This window comes from Sycon ciliatum, chromosome 1, assembly GCF_964019385.1.
Source record: "Sycon ciliatum chromosome 1, ocSycCili1.1, whole genome shotgun sequence".
NCBI classification, from domain to species: domain Eukaryota; kingdom Metazoa; phylum Porifera; class Calcarea; order Leucosolenida; family Sycettidae; genus Sycon; species Sycon ciliatum.
This window is the reverse complement of record NC_088643.1, coordinates 5344616-5372368: the sequence shown is the minus strand read 5'-3', so window position 1 is coordinate 5372368 and position 27753 is coordinate 5344616. Positions and strand designations below refer to the sequence as shown.

At 48.0% G+C, this 27753-nt stretch overlaps 3 protein-coding genes across 4 annotated transcripts in view; 1 reads left to right on the top strand and 2 right to left on the bottom strand.

The window, feature by feature from the left end:
• Window positions 1–341: 341 nt before the first annotated feature.
• On the bottom strand, window positions 342–3667 carry LOC135811005 (uncharacterized). The gene has a single exon (XM_065324374.1). The coding sequence runs from the start codon at window positions 3389–3391 to the stop codon at window positions 917–919; it is 2475 nt and encodes an 824-aa protein (XP_065180446.1). The 5' UTR covers window positions 3392–3667; the 3' UTR covers window positions 342–916.
• A 2101-nt stretch (window positions 3668–5768) lies between these two features.
• On the bottom strand, window positions 5769–19482 carry LOC135811050 (palmitoyltransferase ZDHHC15A-like). Of its 2 annotated transcripts, XM_065324378.1 has the most exons (12): window positions 18937–19482; window positions 18667–18696; window positions 17371–17465; window positions 16662–16718; window positions 14366–14447; window positions 13356–13425; window positions 13007–13039; window positions 11789–11906; window positions 9562–9760; window positions 8687–8813; window positions 6601–6715; window positions 5769–6569 (listed from the first exon to the last, which is right to left on the bottom strand). In XM_065324378.1, the coding sequence occupies exons 1-12, from the start codon at window positions 19064–19066 to the stop codon at window positions 6564–6566; spliced, it is 1062 nt and encodes a 353-aa protein (XP_065180450.1). In that variant the 5' UTR covers window positions 19067–19482; the 3' UTR covers window positions 5769–6563. The 2 variants fall into 2 exon arrangements, with proteins under 2 accessions (XP_065180450.1, XP_065180449.1); XM_065324377.1 differs by having other exon boundaries at window positions 5769–6715.
• A 318-nt stretch (window positions 19483–19800) lies between these two features.
• The window catches only part of LOC135811108 (protein furry homolog-like), a 65416-nt gene continuing 57463 nt past the window's right edge, over window positions 19801–27753 (top strand). The window contains exons 1-11 of the mRNA XM_065324382.1: window positions 19801–20077; window positions 20156–20367; window positions 22953–23006; window positions 23710–23790; window positions 24193–24218; window positions 24360–24420; window positions 24882–24932; window positions 25657–25736; window positions 25926–26009; window positions 26560–26800; window positions 27583–27687. Of these exons, the coding sequence (XP_065180454.1) occupies window positions 20053–20077; window positions 20156–20367; window positions 22953–23006; window positions 23710–23790; window positions 24193–24218; window positions 24360–24420; window positions 24882–24932; window positions 25657–25736; window positions 25926–26009; window positions 26560–26800; window positions 27583–27687 (1020 nt within the window). The 5' untranslated portion in view covers window positions 19801–20052. The remainder of the gene's footprint in view (window positions 20078–20155; window positions 20368–22952; window positions 23007–23709; window positions 23791–24192; window positions 24219–24359; window positions 24421–24881; window positions 24933–25656; window positions 25737–25925; window positions 26010–26559; window positions 26801–27582; window positions 27688–27753) is intronic.

Here is a 27753-nt window from a genome sequence, read left to right as displayed (position 1 = left end):
GGGGGGGGGCTGTACCGTAACGTGCGGATGATCAACCCCTACGCTGTGTTACTAGACCTTACCATATTTTATCGGTTATAAGTCGACTTCCAACACTTGGGGCCTCGATTTACTTGTTCAAAAATTAATAATAGTGATCAATAGCTAGCGGTTACAATCCGGTTGTAAGTCGACTACCCCCCCCCCCTTTTTTTTATAGCATACCATAGGTGGACACAGCCGACTGCAACAAGTGTCACTGAAGTCGCATGGGTCACCTTGGCACTGAGATGCACAACGTGAATGCACACATCCAGCGCGGTGTATCCACTGGCAGACCGGAGCTGAATCAGTGAAAGGCATAGAAGGGAAGGCGTAGATGTTTTTAACACGATTTAAAAATGAAAATCAAGAGAATTCAGCAAACTGCAGTCACGGGGGAACAGTCCCCTGCGAAACCTGCTCTCAAATGAGAAAAGATCCGTTGCAATCCGGAAATGCACATCATTTCACTGAGATTATTCTATAACTATTGTAGTGCTGCTGACCGATGGCATACACGTCCTTTACACATGCATGATTATGGCTTGTCAGCAAAATAATTATTATGGTAGTATAGCATTGTGTGCTGCTTTCAGCACCAGCATAACAGCTTGGAACTGGGTTGCTCATGTACAGTCTGTAAGGTTCAAGTATACTGAAAAAGTTGTAGCAATTGGACAAAGGAGCGTGTGAACTAAAACATCAGCCACTTGATACTACAAGATGACACTGGTCGACCCGGCCAGTACTGTACATGGATACTAGGGCTAGTAGAGCAGTGGTGCTTGAAGTGGCGTTGGAGGCTGGACTCAGCATCTGCTTGCATGGATTGCATGGGAGTTGAACGGCTTTTGATAGCTCCCCTTGCCATGGCACGGCCATGCTCAACAGCAGTCTAGACGTTTGCTGTTAGGGCCTTGATTTTGCGCATGATCTGCGTGCGATGTCCCAGGGCAGTGATGCCCATGTCGTACTTCAGCTGATCATCTGTGATCTCCAGCAGGCACTGGCCGTCAACGTAGTGCTCCTGGAAGCTGGCCGTGTGCATGCCGAGTCCGATTCCCGTTAGCCATCGCTGCACTTGCTCCACGGACCACTCGGCCACCGGGCTGCCCATTGGACTGGCCGATGATGCCTTGCCAGCAGCTGCACCTGGGCCAGGCTGCGGTGGCTGGCGAGCGGTGGGTGCTGCCGGCGGTCCGTTACCTGAAAGAGAACGCTGGCGTGGCAGTGCCGGATTCGGAGGAAGCTGTGGCGGTGCTGTAGCTGATGGTCGGCCTGCGGCGCTGGGTGCAGCCGATGCGGGCAGGAGAGGCATCATCTTCAAGCCAGGTTCGTGCTTCACTGTCTCAAACAATCCGATCAGCGCCTTCAGAGAGGTGACCTTGGGCGAGTCGTCGGAGAAGGTGAACATGCCGTTCTGAGTGACGACCTTCCAGTGGCGGATCGTGCTGCTCAGTCGGAAGGTGATGCTATACTGGCCGGCACCACGTTCGCTCACCCTCACCACGTAACTGCCGGGTGCGCCGTGCTCCATCAGTATCTTCTCGGCCTGCGCCCGGTTCATTCGGCTGAGCAGCGCCTCCGTCCACTTTGTCGGCGGGATCTTGGACGGCAGTATCTGCGGCTCGGCTGCGGCGGGCCGGGCGGACTGCAGATCCTGCGACGCTCTTTTCTCCAGCGTCGGCCGGCGGGTGACTGGGGGTGGCGGTGCGGGGGCTCCACCGGCACCGCCACCACCACTTGGATCGGGTGGTAGCGGTGGTGGTACTGCACCGGCGTCACTGCCAGCGCCATCTCCGCTTCCGCCCATCATGTTGAGCAGGTCCTGACGGATGCGCTTGTTCACCTGCGCCACCACGCTCTCTATGTACTCGCGCTCCAGCCGAGTCGACTGATCGTCGGATTCAAGCCCGTAGATCCGGTCTTGGTCCGCGGAGCGCGGCTTGAGCACCCGGTCGTTGGCGTAGTACGTGTGGAGACCGGTGGAGGACGAGAGGGACGCGATGAACTGCTGCATGAAGTCGCCGAAGTTCTCGTACCGCGCGCTCGCGCCGAAGAAGTACTTGCCGTCGGAGCTGACGCCGATCTGCCAGTGCTTGATGCCGGTACGGTTGCGGAACGACACAACCTTTTCGTTGTTGGAGCCGGTACGCACGAGCAAGGCACCGGGACTGAGCGACGACAGGAGCTCCTCGCTCTTCGGCCGAGAAATTCCACTGAACACTGGCGTCATGGACGTGGGAAACGTGGACTTGCTCTCGGCAACCAGTGCCTTCATGTACTCAGTCGGCTGTGTGAAGATGTCCGGAAGCTCGGCGTCCGGGTTTTTCAATGCCTGCAGTAGCTCCGTCTCGTCCCGGTTGGTCAGGGCGCGGTTGATGGCCGTGATAGCTTTCTCCTGCGGTGACATGGCATCGTCGCGGGCCTTTTCTAACGCTTTCTTGTCGACGGCGGAGTAGAGTGAAGCCTTGATTCCTTCGCCACACTCCACTTCTGCCAGTGGTTCTTCAAGTTTGGGCGGAAGTGGCGGTGGTTCCTCTTCCTCCTCTTCTTCTTTCTTGTGCTTGATTTGGTCTTTCACACTGTCCGAGTTGTCGTACAGGTCCGTGTCCTCCGGTGGTAGACTCGGCCGTACGTTGCGAAGGGGTACGGGCGGGGCATCCGTCGACACTGGGTCATAAATCGCCTCCTCCTCTTCCTCCTCAACTTCTGGCTCCTTGGCTGCTGCTTTTGCAGCTGCCTTTTTGCTTGCCAAGTGCTCTTCGCGCAAGTCCTTCAGCTCATCAGCACTAAACTCACCCATTGCTTGATACTGCATTTCTTCGTCCACCAGGTCTTCCACGGCCTGGAACGACGGCACGTTGGCGGTCGCTATCTTGTCCGTCGCCTCAGTGATTTCTTCCTCTGTGAAGGTGGCCCGACCCTCCAAGTTCGGAACGGCGCTCGCCACTTGGCCCTGGCGTGCACTGAAATGACTCAGCGCGTGCAGGCAGAAAACTAGCTTAGGCATATTCTTGGCCTCATAAATGTCCGTGGTCTGCGGGTAGAAGACGGCCGGTAGCCCTAGCTTGACCAAGGACTGCAGCCAGAAGTTGATGTTGTCCGTGTGGCGGAAATCGGGGCAGCCGGTTTTCAAGAACTTCTTCTCGTCCAAGTCGTAGGCCTTGCGCCACATCGGGTCATCGGGTAGCAACACCTTCCCAAGTTTGACGAGGAGCACGCCATTACGAAGCCTGCTCTCTAGCTCAGATGCTGGCGGCACCTCTTCGCTCAGAACCTTGAGCATCCATTGGCGCAGCTCCTCCAAACGGCAGAGGTACGAATAGCCGTCTTGGGCCTGGCCACCCCCTGCCACGGACAAATCCATGGCCAAGCTGCTTGGAGAGGGGTGGTCCGACGCCGCTCCTTTCTCCACGATCTCCGAAGTCTCGGGACAAGGACGACAACTAACTTCACCGCTACTGGATTAGCCGGCTACCTACCAGTACTGCTAACTCGACATGAAAGCCAGAGTGAGCAGCGAAGAGGAACACTTGTCCACCGATCAACCTGATCGTGTTCGGTTCAGCTTGCTGTGTCACAGATACATGTATGCAAGCCACGGTGGTAATACTCGGCAAGGACGACCTCCTCCCGATTGAAACATCGATCGACTCCTGGACTCAAGCCATGAATAGCTTGAGAAGCGAGCGATGGACGAGGCCATGTGATCGATGCGCCTAGATTTGACAGTTCGGCCAAGCCTGGGCTGTCTACCATGCATGGTCTACCGCAGTATCAAGCACCATCTTTACCCGCTGTCCGTAAAACGATGTAAACTGGATGATTGTGCCGGAGTCGACTGGGCACTGAGTCTGTCCTGCAAAAGACTGCAGGCAGCACGTTTTGGCTAGTAAAACAAGGTGTTCACGTCAACTCCACGACCTCAGACCCAACAACATGCAAAAGCTGTAACTGCTGATACGGACGTTGAGGCCTGCTCCTCCTGCTGTTTGCAAAGTCCAGTAAGTTATGACGGTATTGCGCTATGGTGTAGGTTGGGGTGGCTTTCCCTGTATGATCCAATGATGTACAATTGACGAAATTGGGGTCAGTGAAAGTGGATGCCGGAATTTGTCCACCAATACAACGCGTGCTTGGGATACACAGTTCATGAGATCTGGTTGCAGCCGAGACGACCGACTTCAGTGCTGGTGCATGTCGTGCGGATGTCACACGATACTGCGTTCACGCTATAGCTAGACGTCACTATGGTGACGCCGGGACCATGTGGCATGTGTGCATGTCCGCAGCTGAATATTACTACAATCAGCCTGACATGCATGCACGTATGTCGGATAGTATAATATTATGTGTCTCCACCACATTCACTTTGGCAGGTATGCCTGGAAAATGCAATAGAATGCCGCAGGCATACGGACATTTTGAGCAAGATAATTGCAGTGCTGTCACATGAGCTATAGAGCCTATAATTATGAATGATGTCAATGACTCATGGTGATGTCATGGTGGCAAGCCAGTGGAACTCAGGGCCCGCTTATGCCGAAGTTACGGGCACTATGTATACAGCATGAGTCAGCGGAACCGCTTACGGGCGCTAAGTGTGAGTTGGCAGTTTTGCTTGCCGGGAGCAAGTCGGTCGCTGTGCCGCGACTTTGGCCAAGCATCTCAACTGATGAATCGCATAACGCCTATTGGCTTTCAACCAGGGAGTAGGCATCCAGCGAGGGAGCTATGTGCCATGGCATCCAAGGAGACAGCAACAGTGGCGTAGGAAGATGTTTTGGTTTGAGGGGGCTGACTTCCAGGCAATGACCTGCTCATATGTTGCAAGCATACAGCACCAGGTCCTGGCGCATGCCCCAAGCCGGGCGACTCAAACAGACACTGCAGGAGCCAAGGCCACATCGTTTACGTTCCACCCACCTGTGTTGTGTCTCCTCGGAGATGCTATAGTACTGTTGAGTGCTGAAGAACGGACAGGCTAGAAATTCACCAACCAAGGACAACACAATCATACAAGTACACCCGGTGACCCAACTGTGCACAATGCGTAGAAATATCGACGCGTGGGTCACTCCACGGTTGTTGGAAATCCTGATAGGTCCGCTTCCAGGCAGGACTTGAAGCTACTACCTCTTGTTCAGTACAGTCAGACCTCGCTTAACCGCACACATCTGTTTTCCACAAAAACATCCGGATAGGCGAGGGAACCGGATAACTGAACACACATACTGTATATTATGCATGTGGCATGTCAAAAGCAGTGACATCGTACATACATGTAGACAGGTCCTATGCAGTACAACTAGCGTGCCCAGTATGTAAAACAAGTGAGAAAAATGACAAGTGCATGCAACTGAGTGCTGTCCGCATACACCCAGCAGGTCAAAGACCTCATTTGCTTGTACAACTCCCTGATACTAGCTTCTGCAAGCGCTAGCCAGCCACATCGGTAACCAGCGATTTTCTTCCGGATGGCGAGGGATCCGGATAAACGAGGACCGGATAAACGAGGTCTGACTGTATCATGGTCTTGGACTCTTGGACAATTGCAATGACATCGATAGCTATACACAGCCCCGCGAGGTAGCTAGCAGGGAGCCCTACACATATTATTATCATGTGTAGGGCTCCCTGCTAGCTGGGTGTTTGGATAACCGACTCACGACTGCATGAACCAAAGCACACACAAGTACATGTACCTGCAGCCAGAGAATGAGCACAGTGAACATGCTAACAGGTTAGGCATAACTGACAAGTCTTATTTGACATAATAGGGCATTGCAGTGCACTACATGTACCGGGTAGGTCAAGGAAAACTTAAATGCATGAAAAGCTCACCTAGCATAATCATCATCATCATCATCTGCGTTGCCGAAAAAATAATAAAGGTAAAATTTAAAAAATAATAATAAACGGCATTATGCATAATATTATGTTCAAATTAACACATATCAAAAATGTAATCGACAGGAAATTTCAGTCTTGATAATACCAAGAGTACATAATCCCCTTGATAATACATAGTACAACAGTTGCCTAGCATAGCTTGAAAAGTGTTAACGCAGCACTCGCGCGTGCAGTGAGTTACCTGTGTGTGAATGTGAATGTGGTTGTTAGAATAACACCTGCCGGGGTTAGGTCAGCGGGCTACCACATTGATTAAAAATAGCTTACTGCGGCCGGGGCAGCCAGGTTCGAACAAAGCCAACACTGCATCAAGTAAAATAGAAATTGGTGAACGTTGAGTGCACAAGCAGTGTGTAGGGCAGAATGTTTAGAATCTCAGTTCTGATGGCTTCTAACTGAAGAAATGTGCACGGCGTGCAATGGAGACCAGAAACGTACCTCTCCAGAGAGCGACGGCAAGATAAACAAAAAGTGAAACAGCAAACTGGTACCCATGAAGATATACCAGGACAGAGTGAAAAAAAACACCAAAGGTATACTGAGCCCGCAATCGGAGAATACACGAAGAAATGAAAAAGGATTCCCGAAGAAGAAACTACAATCATCACCAGTATCCAAGGTAAGCCCTAGACCCTAGACACGATCGCTTGGTAAGCCCTAGACACGATCGCTTTCATCGCCAGAGACAGGATTTTGCTCGCCGCATGCAAGCAGACTGTCGCCTTCGCTGCGGCCAGCATGGTCTTTTCGCAGCGGAAACTCGTAGCCGTTGCCCACCCTGATCCAGCAAAACAGCAGACACATGACAGCAAACAGATTCTTAACACAAACCGATAGGTACAGCCCGGTGCATAGGCTAACAGCTAGGCACTGTATTCAGTCCAGTAAGGATCAACATAAACATCCCAAGCTTGAGTACAGTATTCAGTCCAGTAAGGATCAACACAAACATCCCGAGCTTGAGTATAGTATTCAGTCCAGTAAGGATCAACACAAAACATCCAGAGCTTGAGTACAGTATTCAGTCCAGTAAGGATCAACACAAACATCCAGAGCTTGAGTACAGTATTCAGTCCAGTAAGGATCAACACAAACATCCTGAGCTTGAGTACCGTATTTTCCGGAGTATAAGCCGCACCCCCCCCCCCTATTTCTTGCCACGAAATACACACATCTACCCTATTTAGTATTTTACCACCGTTCATTAACTTAATTTGACCATCGGAGTATACGCCGCACACGTACACCCCATTTTGGAATGAATTTTGAGTGTTCAAAGTGCGGCTTATACTCCGGAAAATACGGCACATGCACATAGATGTGGGCCGAGGTCAACTAAAACATGTCTTTGGGGTTTTGTACATTTTTGAGACATGACAGAATGAAGAATCGTTTCTGTCGAGCGCATGGACACAGTGCTTCATTCGTCAACCGGTGGCAATGCTATTGATTTATTTTTTTGATTTTTTATTATGCACTTACGCGTCAATGTCAGCGGTGGTAAACCGCCCACAAATTCGCACGTGCTGAATGGACTTGGGAAATTCGCACCGAGCATTCGGTGCGGCATGGAAATAATGCTATTGGTTGGCGTAACAAATGTTCACTTCATGGAAATTCGCAGCGAAGAGACGACTTGCTTTGATGATGGTATACAAGGGGTTTCCGCGTTCACTTGCAGTAAGTAAGTACAGTGAAATGTCGTTAAGAAGAACACTGATAAGACAAACTTTCGCTTTAGAAGAACTAGAGTTCATAGCTCTATTGGATTAATCACTGTCTATTCACTGGGCGTAAAATATGGATAAGAAGAACTCCCGTTATTACGAACAAATACCATCGGTCCCTTGGTGTTCGTCCTAAAGAGGTTTGACTGTATGTAAGTTCTGAGTTAAGATCAATTCCTAGTTACGGGCAGTGTGCTCGGTCCCAACCTGCCTGGATTAGGAGAGTTTTACTGTACCTGGGCTTCTTTCTACAGTAGAGATGTGTATGGCCCTTGGAAGTTTGACAGTACAAAAGCAAAGTACCATACCGGAAGTTTGTACTTCCATAGCATAATAATAATTCTCCTCACCATGAGGCTTATCCGTATACCCAACCCTATTGTACATACTGTAGTGTCTTGTATAAAAGCCTGTTCTCGGATAGGAGCGTGTTTTCAATACAAGCCTGATTTGTAAGATACACCGTCAGCACATACGCCTGGTTAGTATTGACACTTATGCTGACCTTTCATACAAACGTCCAGCCAACTTGCCCATCATGCTGGCGGCTTATACTGGGCATATAAACCTCATACAAACCCCATACAAAACCCCATATAGACCGCCACCATAGAAACAGGAAGAAGTTGACTGTCAGTTTGTATGAAGGTCAGCATAAGTATAATACATCCCACTAGTACGCTTGTACGTGAAATATATACCATCATACAAACCTCGGCGACGCCTCGGTTTGTATGTCGGTTTATATTTCACGTACAAGCGTACTGTTGGGTTGTATTATATACACAGTACATAGAGATACGTGGTTTGAATAGAAGCCTGACTTGAATAGAAGCCTAGCACTGACATCGGCTTCTACAGGAATCAGCAAGTCTTCTATACGCGACATTACGGTGAGTGATTCACCGCGAACATGTCGATAATAATAACAAAGCAAAACTATAGACTACTAGCCACTGTAAGAATAGGGACCCGTGGCTCCATTTCATTATCCAAGAACAGAAAAGCCAGCACAGACATACCCCGAGCCGATGGGCAAGAACCAGAAGAGCGTGTCCCTGCCCAGAACCTGTTGAACATTGCGCCGATAGCCCTGATCGTATGCATTCGCATCCTTTCCATGCACCAGGTGGACAGGGCGGCCTTGTTCTGAGAAGAGAAACGCACAAAAAAGAGACCGATTGTTAATTCATTTCAAGCAAAGATACACAAGCAAACAGATAGATGTTCTGAACAAAGAAGCCTTGCGGAACCGCCACGCTTGGCAAAGCACTACACTAACTATCTCATCCTGAAGATGGCCAGTGTGACCGAAACGTTGAGAAAGAACCGTCCGACTGTGTGAAGTAGCAGTGCATCCGAGTGTTGGCTAGTGTTGCCATAACCTGAGTTGACTAAAATTTATATCTCGTTCCTAAAAAACGTTGCCGTAATGCGAAAGTCGATTTTGGCATTGAATAACACTTGAAAACTCTACACATTGATATGTGACGCGGTGATGTCCGCAGCATTGATACTCTTCATGGCTCTCATTAAAAGGAAAGATTTGACAGATTCCACTTATTCCGTGTTTCAGATTCGTGCCAATGAGCCGTGCACACACGGTGATCTTGAGGTCTGGAGCTGGAAATATGCTTCAAGCATAAAATGCAGCCCCATTCTGTTTCTTCTTTATGAATGACAACAACAGTTAACAATCTCATTCATGAATCATGATAGCGAGACACTGGAGGAAACCTTTCACGAACACTTCTAGTTATCCATTGCCTTACCCTTGAAATAATTCATAACTCTATCAAAAAGTTTTTTCTATTTAAAAAAAAGAAGAGTTTTTCAATGTTCTTTATTTTCATCGCATTGATTGAAAAAATATATATACACCGCAAAATAGCCTTACCCAGGGTGGTGTGATTCGTCAGCGTCAAGTAGATGTGAAAGAAGTCCAGGAACGCCACGCTGAAACTGAACACGGCCGCCAGGAAGAAGAGGAAGATGATCTGCAGACGCTGAGACGTGTTCAGGCCGGCGTCCGCTGCGTCGGTGGTGTTTGTGCCGTGAGATCCACTTCGGTGATGGTTGCCGAATCCCATGTCACCCTGTACACATAGCCACAGTAGTAATACAGGTGGAATCCTGATAATTCGAATATGGCTTAATTCGAACATACCGCTTAATTAGAAGTTTTTCCAGGACCGATTTCTATCAATACGATTCCCACATAAATTTTTCTGATAATTCGAACCTCGAACTGGATATGTCCGGTTAATTAGAAGTCCCACAGATTCCACTTACATAGAACATGTGTGGGATTTGTGGTGATAATTCGAAGTTAGCAAAGTGTAATTCGAAGTTCACTGTACATTGTACTGGTCAGTTCAGTTTGCATGAGCAGGCTGTGCCGGTCAGTTCAGCATCCGTGAAAGCTGTGTCTAAGGTCCATAGCGCAACTCTGCGTGACCACGAGAGCATTTTGCCATACATATTGTGTTATGGGTTCATGTTTGGATAATAAGAATGTCCGGATAATTAGAAGTTTTTTCCTGGCATTTTGAGGTTCGAATTATCAGGTTTCCACCTGTACCATCATCACATAGGAATTATTGTATTCAGTGGCTAACCAGTGAATGACATCATCGCATACCGTAAAAGCCCGTGTATAGGCCCCGGGCGTATAGAATAGCAGCCTCGATTTCCTGGGCGTATACAAGGGCACGGGCGTTATTTTGGAACCGGGCGTATACTTGGAATAGGGATAGCAGTAAGTATTGGGTATCCGTACATGTACTGGTGTTTCCGGCATACCTGGGCGTATACATGGGCATGGGCGCTATTTCGAAACAAAAGTGTTGACTTCCCCTGACTGGGTGTGTACACGGAGGGTGGGCGTAATTTCGAGTGGGCGTATACAGGGGCTTTTACGGTATGCGTTGTATGAAGAGTAAAGAAGCTCCCAAGAGTGTGCAACTCTGCATACCGTATGTCAGCGCCTTAAAAGCCATGGCCTTATATTCATTTGAAACACCGCTGCTTTCCTAGACATTTTAGATGCAAAATGACTCGCCCACCATGCCATGCCATAAAAGTCAAAGTCCACACAAAAATTTCAATCTAAATCCACTTGTTCACCCTTCCTGCTGGGCTGTAAGTTTGTTAGCATAGTACTTATTCCTTCATTTTTGCAAAACATACTTCAAGTGTCATTCCATTTATGAAGTCCATGGCTTTATAACTGAGACTGGCTTCATAATCGAAAATAGCGCCATGGCTTTAAATGTGCGCACATACGGTAATTATGGGGTCCCCGGCAGCGAAAACTCACATCACGTGTTTCAGGTACATTTCGTACTATTAAAGTATACAACGAAGGATAGCGTGCGCGCAATCCAAATATCTGCCATGATCATGCCGGGTAGTTTTAAACGTGAAGTGTGTTTCTGTCAGGGAGTGCTATTTTTATTGCTCCGCTGCTCACTAAAAACAGACTGGAAACGCACAACAGGACTACTACCCCACGTGATGTGAGTTTTCGCCGTCGGCGAACCCCATAGAAAAGATATCAGGAGTTGCACACTCTTGGGAGCTTATAATATATTATACTCTTGGTTGTAGGGAGCAAGACCATGATTGAGGAACAAGAGGTACCAAGTTCAAGTCCTGCTTAGAAGCGGAAAGATTTTTCCAACCATGCTGCGACCCACAGTGAATTGTGAACTCGTGGCCTGGCATGGGGAAAACCTGGATGTGGCAAATGGGATTTTCGGCCTTTGGTTGGTGGATCTGATCTATCCTCCGCCACCATTTAGGAGCCGCATCTGACGCCTGATCATGGGGAGGTAGCGTCCCACGGAAGCGGAAAGGTGGTTCTTGACCTGTCTGGTACGCGAACCGTCCAATTTTCGTTTGTTTGTCTGGAGTGGGCAACCAGTGAATTACATCATTGCTTGTGGCACTAAAATAATTCCACCTCCACCAAACGCGCTCTCTGGCCGACCTCACACGCCAGCAACATGACTCCAAGTTGTGGCACTGATGCAGATATTTGCTACTCAAGATTTTCATGGCTATCCACCAGTGCTCAGACAGCACTGAACAGTGTACAGTGTGCATGAGACTCGCCGACTCACCCAAGATGCTATGAAAGTTGGCAGCACTGAGCACACGGTGTACAGGCAGAAGAGTGTCGTGTACGACAAAAACAGGACGAAGAACTTGTAGTTGCCAAATCCGACGCAGTTGTTCACCCTGCGCACACAGATACAGATTCGCAACATGCAATAACACATTATCAACTTGACCTAGCACCACTGCCATGTAACTAAGCGCACAACAATCCAGTAAAGACAAGATGATTTCCCTGTCGCTACTGGAGTTCGATGACAAAACAATCATTAGATTAGAAGCAAACAATGCCAAACATGGTTGGCTATCAACCTTCATTTCACATTCAATTGTTATTGGCAGTGGTTTGACGAATCAGGAAATGTTGAATAAATAGTAGGGGTGTGCACGGGTAGTCGGGTACCCGCGCTGACTACCCGCGCTACCCGTAAGGACCTCGGGTAGTCGGGGTACCCGAAAACCCGAAGTTGCAGATGACATCATAATTATTATGACGTACAGTGCACGTGTACAAATTCATGTAATATTCTGCATGTCTACCCAGCTCTAGCTATGGCTGCATTGTGGTGTTACCATGGAAACATTACCCGATCGGGTACCCGTGCTACCCGTGGAAAACTACCCTAGCCCGATACCCGGAGAAAATGCTACCCGACTCAGCACTAATGAATAGTATCAAATACAAATACAAATCATCAGGAGACAATTGTCTGAAGATTACCTCAGCATAAACTCAAGTAGAGATAGACATCTTTCGGTTGTTCACTGGATCTTTGGGATTACTGTAAAGTGAGAAACTTTCGCTAGAGATAAAATTTCGCTATTTTCGCGACCATCACACATTCGCGAATACAAATCGCCGCACACCTCTCCCTATATCGATTATAGACTGAACAAGATCCGACTGTCGAGAAAGAATCGCAAAAGTTTCTCATCGTGAACCAGCCCAATTTATGGAAACGCTAAATTTGCGCGCTGCGAAAGTTTGTCGCTTTACAGTATGCTCTGGCAAGTGTACTGAGTACTGCAATCAGCAGACACGATTAAATTTTATCTATGCATCCGTGTTATTTTAGGACGCATAACACTACAAGTAAGTTGAGAATCTCTTCTTCCAGACTGGTACAGTGCAGTGTATATCAAGCCCAGAGCCGGCTGGTCCCAAACAAGGGGAGGGTAACAATGCTGGTCGTGCTAGCGTTACTTCAACTACATGTACTAACCAAGGACAGTGATGGTCCATCTTCAGAACACATCTAAACAAGAAAACAGGCAAAGACGTTCGTATTAACGGTTTTAAAACTGCCGCAAACCATGAGCATTCAGGCAACCCTGAGCAAGAAACAATAGCCAAATGCAAGCCAAGATCACTCCCAGGTCACATGGCAAATCACATAACATGACACAAACAGCCCATGCATAGCTGCCTTTCTGGAAACTGGTCACATGCTCTGCCACAACACATAGGACTGCGCCACATCCTAGCTACAGTATCTATTGCAGAGATGGGGACGCATGCACACAATATTGGTAGAAGCAGAGAAAGTGCGGCGGCTCATCCGAAGTACATACGTTCTGCACATGGAACAGTGATGGGAGCGGTCCGGCTTGATGAGACCACATGGCACACAGTAGCGAATATCTGCAACAGTGCCACAAACAATGACGATCAGGAATGTTCTGCATAGTGGATCCACGTCACCCGAGGGGAAGTGCAGTGAGTGCTGAGCACAAGGAATGACCTCTCCGGACACGATCATTCAAAGTAATGGAATGACTATGCACTAGTGTTGGACAGTAGAGTGAGACCCCAGCACAGCGAACCTTTACGGGCCACATATATCTGCACTCTTCTAAAAATAACCGATGCTCAAAGGACTGACACAGCGTATGCAAGGCCCACAAATTTAATTTATAATTTAGTTCGATCGTTAACAACTAAAGGTAGTCAATAACCAACCTGCAGTGACTGCATCACCCCGAATTTCCAGTGGACTTTATACTTCACATTGAAGTTTCCTTGTACATGCTAAGTGCTACTGTAGCTAGTACATGTATTACATGCACTGGTACGGGTTTTCACCAGACACACAGTATGTGTATGAAAGCAGGTGACTCCACAATGCTAAATGTTATTACTTGGTATTATTATTATTTTTTACTAAGTCCACTATGCTCCCGAATGAATGCGGAAAGTGTTGGCGGGGCCCTGCTGCTCAGCCGACCTTGGTGGTCTCGGCGTCGGCACAGACAAAGCGCGCCAAGACAAAGACAAATAGCTGACAAAGCAGTAACACACGAGACTCAAAGACAGTGGGAATGGCGAGCAAAACAGTTCAAGCCACAGTAAACCTGTAACTAACGACCACCCCTTGGGGCCAGAGAAAGCGGTCTTACGTGGCAGGTGGTCCTTAGTTAGAGGTTTGCACCACACAACCGTATATGAATGTGAGACCGTCCATGCCTTGCAAAGTGGTCTGTAGTACCAGGCTGGTCGCTAGTCACAGTGGTCTTTAGTTACAGGTTTTACTGTATCTCGAGAACAAATAAGAAATTGAATCACAAACGTATAAACAACTCACTTCCATTGGGAAGGCGGGTGGATATCGGCAGCTTGGAACCCAACGCATTGATGTACTCGGCTTTGGCGTCCAACTCCGCAGACTACAACCAAACAGAACACGAGAAAAATACAACTACTCCAGTGATACATTCCACACTGATTGCCGTGTACTTTGCTGTCGCCTTTGAAATCTGGCTAGTGCTGGATTCATGCATAAGAGGACCACTGGTGTGTCCGGTTCCCCAAATAAAATATTTTAACAAATAATAATAATACGGTGGCTTAAAATAGAAGAAATCACGTGGAAACGAGTTATGAAGCAACTATCCTGTTATCGCACTTTCTGACTGCTTATTTTCTTGTTACAGTCGTGGATAGCTGCTTCATAACTCGTTTCCATGCGATTTCTTCTATTTGAATACCCGCTATGATCCTCTGTTCCGCATCAGCGAGGAGACAAAAATCCTATAATCGAGACCTCGAGCAAATAGTGCCAAATACCAAAACGTAAAGGCCAGATCTATCTGTAGCACGGTTGTGATGGCATGTGGGCAATGCGGGCAACAGTACGCGGGCAATATTATCAAATAGCCATTTTTTTGAAGCTTTCGTCTTCACCAACAATGACAGTTACTTAAGTAAATCGTAAAGTATTAAAGCAAACCCATGCACCTGTGCAGTAAAACGCAGGACACCGCATCGTGGAATGGGGAGGGCAGAGCTTGTTTGCACACACAAACTGCACATCTGCAGGGGTGGTGAGTAAAAGAGGCCGTCTTCACACTGCCACTAATCTGTTCAAACATACTTTGAAGTATTATTATGCACGGTGAAAGTTCTCAAAGGTAACGACAATAATCACTCACGGGATCACCATTCAACAAATTTGTACAGTGGAACTCACTCAGGGGACGTCTATCACCGATCTTTTACACGAAATGACAACTTTCGTTTATGAGTGACTGGGTGGGTCGACGAGAGTTTTGAAATATATATATACATGTAGCTGAAACATCAATCCATTCTACCAGTCAAGTCAATGTGTTTTTTCGTTCAGGGGAGAGGGTGGGTGGGGGAGGGTCATAACTAAACTTTCCGTGCAAATTATCAATAATACCGGATGGCCCCTTAGTGCGTACTCTTGCTTAGTAGGGAGCTTGTCCGGCCCGCGGGTTCTGTGATCAGTACTGAAGTATGCTAGGAGAGAGCAAGTGGCTCGGATGCTACGCACACCTTCCTGCTGCCCATGGGGTACATCTCATAATAGTTTTTCACTGTATTATGGTTTCACTGTACCGTAAAAGTACCGTTGATCCGCCACCACGCCATGTCGCTTCCCAGCTGTTTTTTTTCAGCAGGGGCGGAATTAGATCAAGGCTGTGAAGTGCAGTGCGATGTACAACAACGTGGAGGATCAGACTCGATGTGCTGGATTGTGCACATTTTCATCCTGGATTGGCACGTATTGTGTACAGCAGTGCAAGCGTCGGTTCAACATCGTATTTAGTTGTATACGCCGAAATCACTTCGCAGGTAGAAAATCGACAGGGGCGGATCAACGGTACTTTACGGTATATGCAGTAACTGCTAGAACTGTGGTCACGACCATAGCTTGCATTGACAGTTTGGCCAAGACTGTCAGTGGTTTGTACATTACGCTCGCTTACTGCTCAGGGGCTGAACATAGCTTGATTGTCTTCCATGGAATGCGCATTTCACGTAGATAGTCACAAACTATTCAACACGGTTACAACATTCCAGCAGTTCGGCCTGTCGCGAGAAAGGAATACGCATGCTGTTGCGGTGCAAACTGCATCGTGCAAGTGTGAGCACGGAGTGACACACTCCAGTCGTCATATACGTTACCAAGAGTATATAACCCCCAGAGTGTGCAACGCCTGATCCAGCTCTGCATAGGGTCTTGGTTGAGCGTAATCGGATCTTTGCGTCATAATACCGTACACATCTGAGGGGAACCCGGGGAGTCGCGGGTACTCTCGGATCAAAAAAAATGGTGCACTGCCTCGAGACCGGCCTTGCGCTGGTGTTGAGTGTACGCATGACATCAGAAGATCCGATTCCGCTCGACCAAGACCCTATGCAGAGCTGGATCGGCGTTGCACACTCTGGGGGGTTATGTACTCTTGACGTTACTAGTATGCGGATGACATTATCCGATAACAATTTCATGCATCTTTAAATTGGCTGGCAACCCGGTGCTCGGGGAGGCCACTCTATGCAAAGTACATCAAATGATGATGATGCTATTGCATACCATCAATGGTGTTATCATTCCTGGTCATGCCATACCATACCTTGTCGTCCTGGCTCAGGGCATCGTACTCCGCAATCTGCGCATCCGACAAGCGAAACTGCACAGTAGGTAGCAACACAAGGAGAACAGCAGCACACGGTGACCGACAGCCACAAAGGAAATCACAAGAAGAAGTCTAACAAATAGGGTTGATGAGTGCTGATAAGGCTGCTTGGTAACTGGCATTACACACGGTAGTACACGTGCCCATACATGTATGCAGTCGTGCAAAAACAGACTTGCCGTGAAGTAACAGGGTCACCCTAGCGAGGCTTTCCACAGTGAAGCAAGAGTTACCCTAACGACTTGTGTAATGAGCCTCTCGTACGCAAAGCACACCAAAGGTGGCAGCTGATTGCCTGGACTCGTGACAGCATGTGTACAGTCTGCTGAAGTTCGTGTGGGAGACACTCCTCATTTGCCGTTTGACTTGTCTCATCACAGTGCTCCAGGTTATAGACTTATAAATACAGAGCAAAAATTCACTCTTGGAGTTGAGCAGGACGGATAGAACAATCATGTTCCGACCCATAAGTAGTCACTGCTGTATACACGTATCAGACCAGCAACCATAGTGAAGTTTTGATGCAAATAAAGATAACAATATCTCAGAATGAAGTAGAAAGTCGTGCATGAAGCGAACTGTCTCCAAAGGCAGGTTATCGCCCCACATGGCTCACCAGTGCATTTCACGAGTCAAAGCCGCTCACCTGTGCAGGAGGTTCTCCGGCCGGTGTGTTGATGGCGCGATAGTACGATAGAAGCACCATCACCCACAGGGTGGAAAATGCCGTTCCCAAGAGAACTGTACAAGCAATCAAGCAAGCAAGCAACATACAACAATAACAAACAACCACCACCACCATGAGATGAAAGTTTGATGATGTCATGAGATAAAAAAAAAACATTCATAAGCTTGAGGGAAATGAAACAGAAAAGATGAAAGATTGGTGATGATATTGGTCAGTTGCACAGCACCAGAAATCAAGGGCATGCCATGCAGTGAACCTCTTTCGACACTGCCGACTGCAACCAGCCAGTATTCAGGTGGAAAAGTTGAACTTCGGTCAATTTCTACGACAGTGGCCTGTATGCGACTGGAAGCAACAGGCATTTCCTTGTCGCAAGTGTCGCTTGTTGTGTCGCACAAATTGATAGTGTGAATGGGCCTTTAAGCTTTGAAAGGAGGGCTCAGGCCCCCTGCCCCCTCCCCCCCCCCCCCCCCAGGAACACACAGACCACTATTTCCGGCCCTCCGTCAAGTCAAACTCAGCGGTGGATGCGAGTCTTCACCCAGCCAGGTCCCACTGTACCTGTCTACCAAGCTCAGACGGGCCGTACCATACCAAGTCGCACGACACAGAACACACGCGCGGTGAAGGCACTAGGTTCAACTACAGTACTGTTGGTCGCCGAAGAACTGGGGGGGGGGGGGGGGGGGGGGGGGTGTCAGCCTCCTAGCCTAGACCGTTCTTATTTTCATGTACTACAGTCCATGCACAGTTGAGTCACCGTGTATACATTGGTATGCAGTGCTTGGTGAAATTCTAGGCTGGTCGCTCTTCGGCACTCCGTTCTTCGGCGCTCCGTTCTTCGGCGCCCGACTGTACTGTATTTTTCACACTTGACTAGACCGTCTTTAAAATGTGCTTTGGGGCAGCTTGAAACGAAGGTCATTGAGACCACCATGAGGAAACGGACTCTTGCTCGATATTGACCACATGGACAGTGGGAAACTCGTGTACACAGTACTACGCTGATCAGGAAAATTGCATTAGCAACTAAGGACTACTGTATTTTCCCCAGAACAAACTGTCAAAATTGAAAAAGCTACCACGTTCGCACATGTACAGTACTAACCGGGTAACATGTGACACAAATGCTCACTACACAAAACTCATTATTTTTCACCCGGGCGCCCAAGAGCATCACTGACTCGGGAGACTTTGGTTCTGGAGCTACAGTATTAAAACGATACCCAGGGCGATTATTCTTATTCTACGCACCTCGTTCTGCTATTGAATCAATCAGCTGACCTGTTGATAAACAAGCGTACACACACACACACACACGCGCGCGCACACACACACACACACACACACGTGTACACACATGCACACACGCGCGCGCGCACGCACACACACACGCGCGCACACACACGCACACACACACACACGCACACACGCACACACAAGAACAGACAGAGACGCACACACAATTTAGTGTCAGCAACATACTTGTAGTTGGCTCTCAACCAGGCAATGCACCAAGCTCACCGCATAGCACAACATTGTAGGCATAGAAAGCCCACAGCAGTAGACACACGACAAAAATGACTGGGAATCCCGTGAAGCAGCGAGTACAAAGGTCGAGAAGAATGCATGTTGAGCGTGTCTGCCTCGGCATGATGAATTCTCTAATACCACGCAAAACCTTCGGAGTGATCACTCTACCCCGAGCAGGTAGTCAGTCCCAAACGGTCGGCAGCTCAGTGGAAGGCAAGCGGCCAGATCTTAGCTCTCCCAGCTGACTATGGCTGTAGTCATTCTACATCAGCCGGGAACTACTGAGTATTTTTCATAGATTGAGACGCTCTACAATAACATTGCAATCGGCAACTCGGTCAGATAAACATCTACTATCTTCATCGGTTAGTCCAATTCACAGATGGTGGAATAGAGAAAGTGAACTGTGTACTGAGCAAGTTAGTTTTGGTGCTGTTGGAAATAGCAAAGCAGGGAAAGACTATCACAGTTTTCGAAATTATACTACAATTCGTAGTTCACTTCTGTTTTGTTTGGAGCAAGCTGGACGTACAACTACATGACTTTGCACAAGAGTCGAAGAAGATCATAAGAAGAGCTTGCTACCTGACGTCATCGACATGCCACATTACGTCTAACATTGTTTTTCACTCTATGAACAGGCGCGGAGATGCTCATGCCACACTCAACAGCGTACTTCTGGCAGCACCATACAGCGAGTACATGTATACAGCGGGTGTGTACATTTGGTGGATCGGGCCACGCACGAAGACATGCATCATTCTGGCCTGGTCTGATCTGGCCTGGTCTGATCAACGTTCAGCGCGAGTCATCAAGCAACATGCCAAGTGGTGATTTGGAAGAGAATCTAGAATGAATCTCTCATATTCAGTCGGAAAAAAGCTGTAAACACTGCTCGGCCCATCATCTCTGGGCACGGTTTGGGAAGAAAGAATTTTGATGTGAGCACTTAGGACAAAGGCAGTAGTGGGAGAGAGAGAGAGAGGGACAACAGAGAAGCGACTAGAGTAGTTTACATTATCGTAGAGTTGAGGTTGAACGCGGTACTTTCATGGACGCGTTTCAGCGGAGAAGCAAGCTCTGTATGACTGACGGGACTAAATAGAGATGTCTTCGTCGACATCTGCGTCAGGTAGTGGAAAAATGAGTCTCGGTTGTGTACATGCCCTTCGTCTTGTGACTACGTTTCCTGGCTCTGTGTTCAATCCAGAAGCCAAAGAGTTTGCTGCGGGTGCTACTGAGTGCCCTCGATGGTATGGCTTGCCATGGGAGTCTAATTCTGATGGATCAATGAGTCCGGTCCCTTTGGCATGTCGGCCATCAAGTAACGTTACCCCTGGCGAGGTAGTACTGAGGACACTGCTAGCTGAGTTTACCAGCCGAGCTGCAAAGAAATTGGAAGTGGTCAATTCTCAGCCTTTGGTGAGCAATTGATCGTACTGATTTTCAGAGTATTGTGTCAATACTTGAGAAGAAAATCTGGCTGTATGTCATGTACATGCTTGTGCACCAAAGCCCTGTGTATGTGGAATCTGGAACCGGGAGATTACTGTGTAGCTCATTTCCCCATTGGGCCTGATCTTCGTCAATGGGACAGTTTCTCTTTTTGATAGCTCTGTGCACATCCTGCCAAGTCAGCAGTGTGTACAAGTCCTTCAATTAATATTTCAGAGAGAAAAAAATTCTCAGGAAGATCATTTGAGCCAATTGATAATTTCTGACATAGTAATGTAATTTTGTAAAGCCAATTGTAAACTCCATACCCATTGCTCTACTGGCCAGGCCCATGGGTTCATGTACTATTAATGAGCCAAACGTCACCATTAATTATTTGCTCTGTTACAATGTGGATGTACTGTGACAGCCAGTAGTTGAGAAGTGTGGACATTGTGACTTGTGCACCGCTCTAGTATCTTCCAATTGAGCCAGTGCAAAACTAGGACCAGTGCATGCTCTGTGAGTGTGCGTGTGTGTGTGCGTGTGTGTGTATGTGAACTGAGTGGCTCATACTGAAGTAGAAGAGGTAGATGACAGGTTGGACACACGTTGCAATTGCACTTGCAGTTTAGGTGCAGTTTAAGTTTTCTTGTTACCAGTCTGTGGCGGTACTTGGCTCAGTGGCTCAGTAGCCCCGTGCCAGAGGGCCCGTGCTATTGCTTTGCTTGTCATGTTTTCTATGAATGGCCCTGCACTGGAGGCTATATATAGCTAGTGTGTGTGTGTGTGTGTGTGTGTGTGTGTGTGTGTGTGTGTGTGTGTGTGTGTGTGTGTGTGTGCATGCAGCACTTGCAACTAGTGTGGGAACAGCTGGGCGCATAAGTGTGTAGTGGCGCCGGAATGTGTCTTGAGAACTTACTTCCCCGATTCCAGAAAGTCCCTTGTTGCTGAACTAGGCAATGCCAACTTTAACTTAGTGCATACAGTGTATCGTGCTTTAGTGGTTTTTATTATATGCCCAGGGTCCAAGTATTGAAATTTGATAAATACATGACACATCCTGGCCGCTGATAACTGACACAATGTTCATTAGTTGGAGGAAGTGTCGGCTAACTCGCGAAGCAGCATCGGACCTTAGAAATTGATACCATGTAATTTACTGTACTGTCGGACGCCGAAGAACGGAGCGTCAAAGAACGAACAGGCTAGAATTTCACCAAGCACAGCATACCAATGTATACGCGTTTACTCAACTGTGCATAGACTGTAGTACCGTAAAGTACCGTTGATCCTCCCCCTCTCTAATTCCTGCCCCCTGTCGATTTTCTACCTGTGAAGCGACTTCGGCGTATACGACGAAATACGATGTTGAACCGACGCATGCACTGCTATACACAATGCCGTATTTCCCCGTAAGTTAGTTCTCCCCAATGACTTAGTACCCCCCCCCCCCCCTATAAAAAATACACTTTCCACTGCCGAGGTTATCACCCCGAAAGACAGTTCCCCCCGAAAGATAGTAAGTTCGTACCCGTCCTACATGTACAGACACCGTACAGTACATACATCATATGCACGGACACTAAGAGTTGCGCAGGCTTCCCACTGCGTGTCATTTACCCCCGATAAAAAAGTACTCCCCGAAAGTTAGTACTCATGTGGCTGCTAAGTTTGAAAGTTAGTACGTACTAACTTACGGGGAAATACGGCATGTGCCAATCCAGGATGAAAATATGCACAATCCAGCAGATCGAGTCTGATCCTCTACGTTGTTGTACAGCGTACTGCACTTGACAGTCTTGATCTAATTCCCGCCCTCTGCCGAAAATCCAGCTGGGAAGCGACATGGTGCGGTGGGGGGGGGGGGGGGGGGGGGGATCAACGGTACTTTACGGTACTTGTACAGTAAAAGCTGTCAAGGCGACCACTCGGATAAGGCGACCACTCGGATAAGGCGACCACCTGTCCGAGAAGACCGTTGCAACCACGACCAAGGGATGCTATTCCAGTCGAATGACCTGGATAAGGAGGCCACCTGCTTACAGAGACCACGTTTTGAAGGTCCATTGAGTGGTCAGCTGACAGGCTTCACTGGACATGAAAATAAGAATGGTCTAGGCTACTAGCCTGCCCCCCTCCCCCAGTTCTTTGGTGACCAGCAGTACTGTACTTTTCCACATGGCTATGTCTGTCGTGCCACTGCCCGTGTTAACCGTCGCCATCACCGTCTTGGCCTCCGTCGTAACAGTCCTTCGGGTCTGGGAAGGAAGATAAGCCCGTATGAAAGTGTTTGAGACGGGGTCAGGGACAGGTGCAACATAGCATGACCTTGCTTTTTGTTTAACCCGTGTATGTGGCAAGCAGCCATTATCTCTGCCCATTGTAATGCAGTGTAAATCTTAGGCTGAGATTTTGCATTGTCCACCAGATTTTGGTGAAGAATAAAGTGCAACTCGTTACTTTGCCTGTCCTCTCTTCTGAAGTTTTTGTATAGAGAAGTTTCTTTTGCAGCGGGCCGTCTGCTTTGTGTCCTGCTTGTTGAAACGCTGGTCTTCTTGTTGTTGGTGCAGGATCGCCCGCTTGCGCGATATTTGCAGACCGGCGAAGATGTCCAGTTTGACCAGGTCAGGCCCAGAGTGTGTGTGTGTGTGTGTGTGTGTGTGTGTGTGTGTGGCTGTGGTGATTTGCACAGCACACCTGTGTTACAGTCCTAGCCGAGGGGTGCATCTCAGTCATGGCAACACAATGTACCATATTTTCCGGTGTATACACCAAACTTTAAACACGAGTAATTTACCCAAAACAGTCGGTGCTGCTTATACTACGATGGTCAAATTAACCGTGATTAAACAGGACAGATGTTTGCATTTCGTGACGAAAAATCTGGGTACGCTCATACTCCGGAAATATGGTATTCTTTGCTGACATCTATACTGTACTCGGGGAAGGATTTTTTTAGTCCCCTCATGATTGCTTGTGATCGTAAGAAATTCAGAGTTTGTAGAACGCTGCAGCTCTCTGCTCTGTTAAGTGGCATTTTCAGAATTATTTTGCGATGCGATGCATGGTGGCACCTGAGAGCGATGCAAACTCACGACATAATTTACGGAAGACGCCAGTGAGCTGTACTGATCAGGCAATGCTATGTTTCCGTCAAAAATGTCCTGTCCTTAACTATGCCCCTGTTAATGTTTCACTGTCCGCGCATTTTTTGACCGTTATGTAACGTTGCTATCGTTATGTGGCTGCTGTCACTGTTCACATTGTTTGACCGTAATGTAACGCTGCTATTGTTATGTGGCTGCTGTCGCTGTGTGCCTCCTGTAGACTCTACTTTCCCTCAGTGCTATATCTGAGCACTGTCTGCCATCCGTGCTACGGACTGTACTGGACTGGTATGCCAAGCAGGTATGTGTTAGCTCTGACAGAATGCTACATGCACATGAATATGTCCAGTGCGTGCCGCGTGTATCTGACGTTCACTTTGGCAAGACGTATGCTTTTGTAGGGTTTGGCTCAAGTAAAATGCTCTCGACCCTCCCATATTTAGGCGGCCACTCTCCCCCCCCCCCCCCCCCCCCCCCCAAGTCATGACCTACACGGATTATTACTGCAGTTTCAATCATTCAATGTTAGCTTTTCTACAGTATTTGCGTTGAATTGTTACTTGCTACATACTGTAAGTAGCATGATTAGAGTCTGATGGTAGGAGTGTGCGAGCTTCCAATCATTCTACCACCTGTGATCAGCTGAATTGTTGTGACTTGTGAGTATTGATGGGTTCCTTGTTGATGCCTTTTTTCTCTGCAGATGAAATCAAGTGGCAAGCGGGAAAGGTATGGTCATCGTCGTCGTTGTTGTTGTATGTGTGTGCAGCCATTGCTTTGTTGTGCTTGCCTTGTTGTTGCCACTTGCACCACACCATAGCTATGCTGATGGCTATATTGCCGTGTGCTTGTGCCTTGTTGCTCCTGCAGAGGCTCTGTGGGCAAAGCTGGTGGTTCTCAGATGCGCGATCATCAGCGCGACAGAAGAGATGTAAGTCCTGTTTGTCGGAATCTGTGTGAAGAGCTCTGGCGCCTGTAGAGATTAGACATATCAATTTGTCTTGAACCTTTCTGTACTGGTCGCTGCACATACATGCAATGTAGATATAAATTATTTCCGTGAGGATTCTTGGTGATATTGTTCATCGCTCTTGAAGTTTTTGAAATGCCTTTACTAGCTGGTGCACTTGTGGGCTAGTCTAGTGATGCGCCAGTTCACTTTGTTTGGTTTACTCAACTCCCTTGTCTTGTCCCAACCCAGACCTATTATATCCTTGTTAGTGGAGATATTCTTGGTGGATTTGCAATTAATGAGAGCGTTCCTTTGTGCTACCAGTATGTGTGTGTGTGTGTGTGTGTGTGTGCATGTGTGTTTGCGCGCGTGCGTGTGCACGTGTGTGTGTGTGTGTGTGTGTGTGTGTGTGTGCATGTGCTGTGATTTCTTCACCACAGCTCTGCGTTGACTTCATCTTTTGCCGAGTCCTCATTGAAGTTCTGACCAAGGTAGACCTGATGTTGTTAAGACGTTTATCTCATTACCTATATCACCTATGCTCTCCACTATAGGCCTTATGCACTTTGTACAGATGCACGGAATCGCGTAGAATCTTGTAGAATCCCGTAGACCCGGTTGGGTGTTGAATGTGCATGACCCTATTGTGTTTACTGCTATTTCCACTATGAAGGCATTTCATACGAAATCTTTTTCCGGCAGAGATCTAGCTAGTCGTTAGTTCAATCCCAAAGTGAAGAAGCTGGAAAAGCGATTGTTTGCCATGAAATATGAGGCTAAATGGGTCAAACGCGCATGTATAGCACACAATGAACACCCAACCGGGTATGTACACACCTACGGCCCTAGTACAGAACTTCGTACATCTGTACAACGTGCATAAGGACCATTGAGGCACCATGTCTACCTCTTGGACTATCCCTGGAGATGATTTATCAGCACTGTGTCTTCAGCGCATTGACTCGTACCACACGGATGCCTCGTTGATGTCGTCTTCTTGCAATGCAATATTGACATACGCCTTTCCTGTCTTCGGTGTGAACTCAAGGATGCTCATGTGCTATTGGGAGTATGCAGACCCTTGTGTCGGCTTGTTGGTCAATTAGGGGTGTTGATTGCTATAGCCACCTCTGTCATTTCCTGACAGGTCCTTGGTACAAGTTGTCAACATCATGTACCAACTTACGGTACCCTGTTTCTGTCGTTGTCTTCTAGCTGTCTGTTCACCCCACACCGGACGTCCTCATCCAATTCATCATTGAAACGGCCTTTGAGAAGTTCAAGGAGCGGAACTTGTAAGTGCCTGGATTGGCTGTTTAGCTGTGGGTGTTTGGGTGGTATCCTGCTCAAGTGGTGGGTTGGCCCTCGTGTGGTGTATCTTGGTGCATGCCCACTCATTGACTGCTTGTGTGTGTGTGTGTGTGTGCGTGTGTGTGCGTGTGTGTGTGTGTGTGTGTATTTTGTTATTCTCGTTGTGGACACAGCTTCTGCAATGGCCCCAATGCAGCCAACGGTGACAGAATCGCCGACCTGTATGCCGAGGTCATCGGTGTCCTGTCCTATTCCAGGTAAGGGTTGTCCCAGGGCATACTTGATCATCTATTTGAGGGGATTATGGCTTCCTTTTTTCTTCTTCTGTTTGTTCATTCTATCCGCCTTGTCCAAGTGAGTCGAGTCCTGCAGGATCGCATGTAGATGTATGTTGTGTTGCTGCAGTAGATGCCATCCTGGGACTCGTAGCATACAGGGGGACGGACCGAGGCCTTTGTACCCGGAACGATGTGGTTTGACCCCGGATGTGGCACTTCTATGTGATCTGTGGTCAAACCAACTATGCAACATGCGATCGTGGCCTGCTGACCCCAAGCGCGGTCCAGACAAGCAATGCCATGTGCGAGTCTGTATAAATCGGCCTTGCCGAAAGTAACGAGCAACCTGGGGTTGAAACCCACATGATTTAGCGTTACAGTCACCTGTGTCGTCTCCCTGTGCCCAATGGCATCTACTAGTAATACCACTGACGCTGGTCTCATGCTTGAGCTTACATCGGTCATGTATTGTGCTCCGCTCGTCTATGTTAGACACTCAAAGCCATTAAATTTGTTGTTTTTGCCCTAGATTCACCTTTGTGCGTAACAAACTGAAGGACGAGCTTGCCATGAATCCCGGCAATGAGACGACAATCAATCTGATCCGCGGCTTGAGCTTCGCCAAGGTCAAGATGTATCCCGTCGAGGCGCTTGAGGAGTGGTTTCGCTTCCTGAAAGAGCTGGGCAATATCTACCTGACGATTCGCGAAAAGGATGTTCGCAGTGCCTTTGCGGCCATGTTTGTCGAGATTCTTGGCCCTGTCGCAGCGGTCAGTTTGAATGTGTGTTTGTATGGTCTTTGTGTTGCGATGTTGTATTCGCAACTGCCTACAATGTCCAATGCTGTACAGTACTGTTGGTCGCCGAAGAACTGGAGTGTTGGCCTCCTAGCCTCGACCGTTCTTCTTTTCATGTATTGCAGTCTATACACTATTGAGTCACCGTGTATACGTTGGTATGCCGTGCTCTTAGTGAAATTCTAGGCTGGTCGTTCTTCGGCGCCCGACAGTACTGTATTCCTTTTTGCAATTTAGTGGAGGCTCAGGAATATGACCGCCGTTCGGACTGGGCAAACATGGTCTGGTTTCGAGGTGCTCGTATTTCCGAATCTGGCCACCTAATTGTTGATGGTACATCATTTTGTATATACTGGTGCGTGTCAGGCAGCGTCATGTTGTTCAAGTAGGGGTAGAGATGAAGTCAACTTGAAATCGGCTATTTCTCAGAACATTTGATTCTGTTGGACCCTGCGAAGTGGTTGTGATTGGTTATTCCAAGATGGTTATACAGTGCTGCTCGGTGAAATCTGATTGCATTAGTGAACTAACGCCGGGCCCTGTGCAGCCCCATGGTCTAGGAGCACTGGGCTGTGCACTGGTGGCGCTGTGCAGCTCCATGGTCTGTGTACACTGCTGGTTGGCCAAACTTCATCCGCACAGGGTATTGTTAAGGTAGTATATGTACTTGTATAATAAAGAGGGCTGTTGCTGCTGCTGTTATTGTTGTCGTTGCTGTTGTTGTTAATTCCCTTCTCTGCCCTGGTCCTCTGTAGGCTGTCAAATTGGAGGTGAATTTGCCGGTGTGCAAGTCTTTTGTTGACCTGATGTACACACAGACCTGCGAGATGGCCAAGAAAGGAGGTGGCCGCCAAGCCATGGTAAGTGGAGTATAAAACCATTATAAAACATGTCTTACCCTAGAACTCTCAGGCCATGCTGGTGTA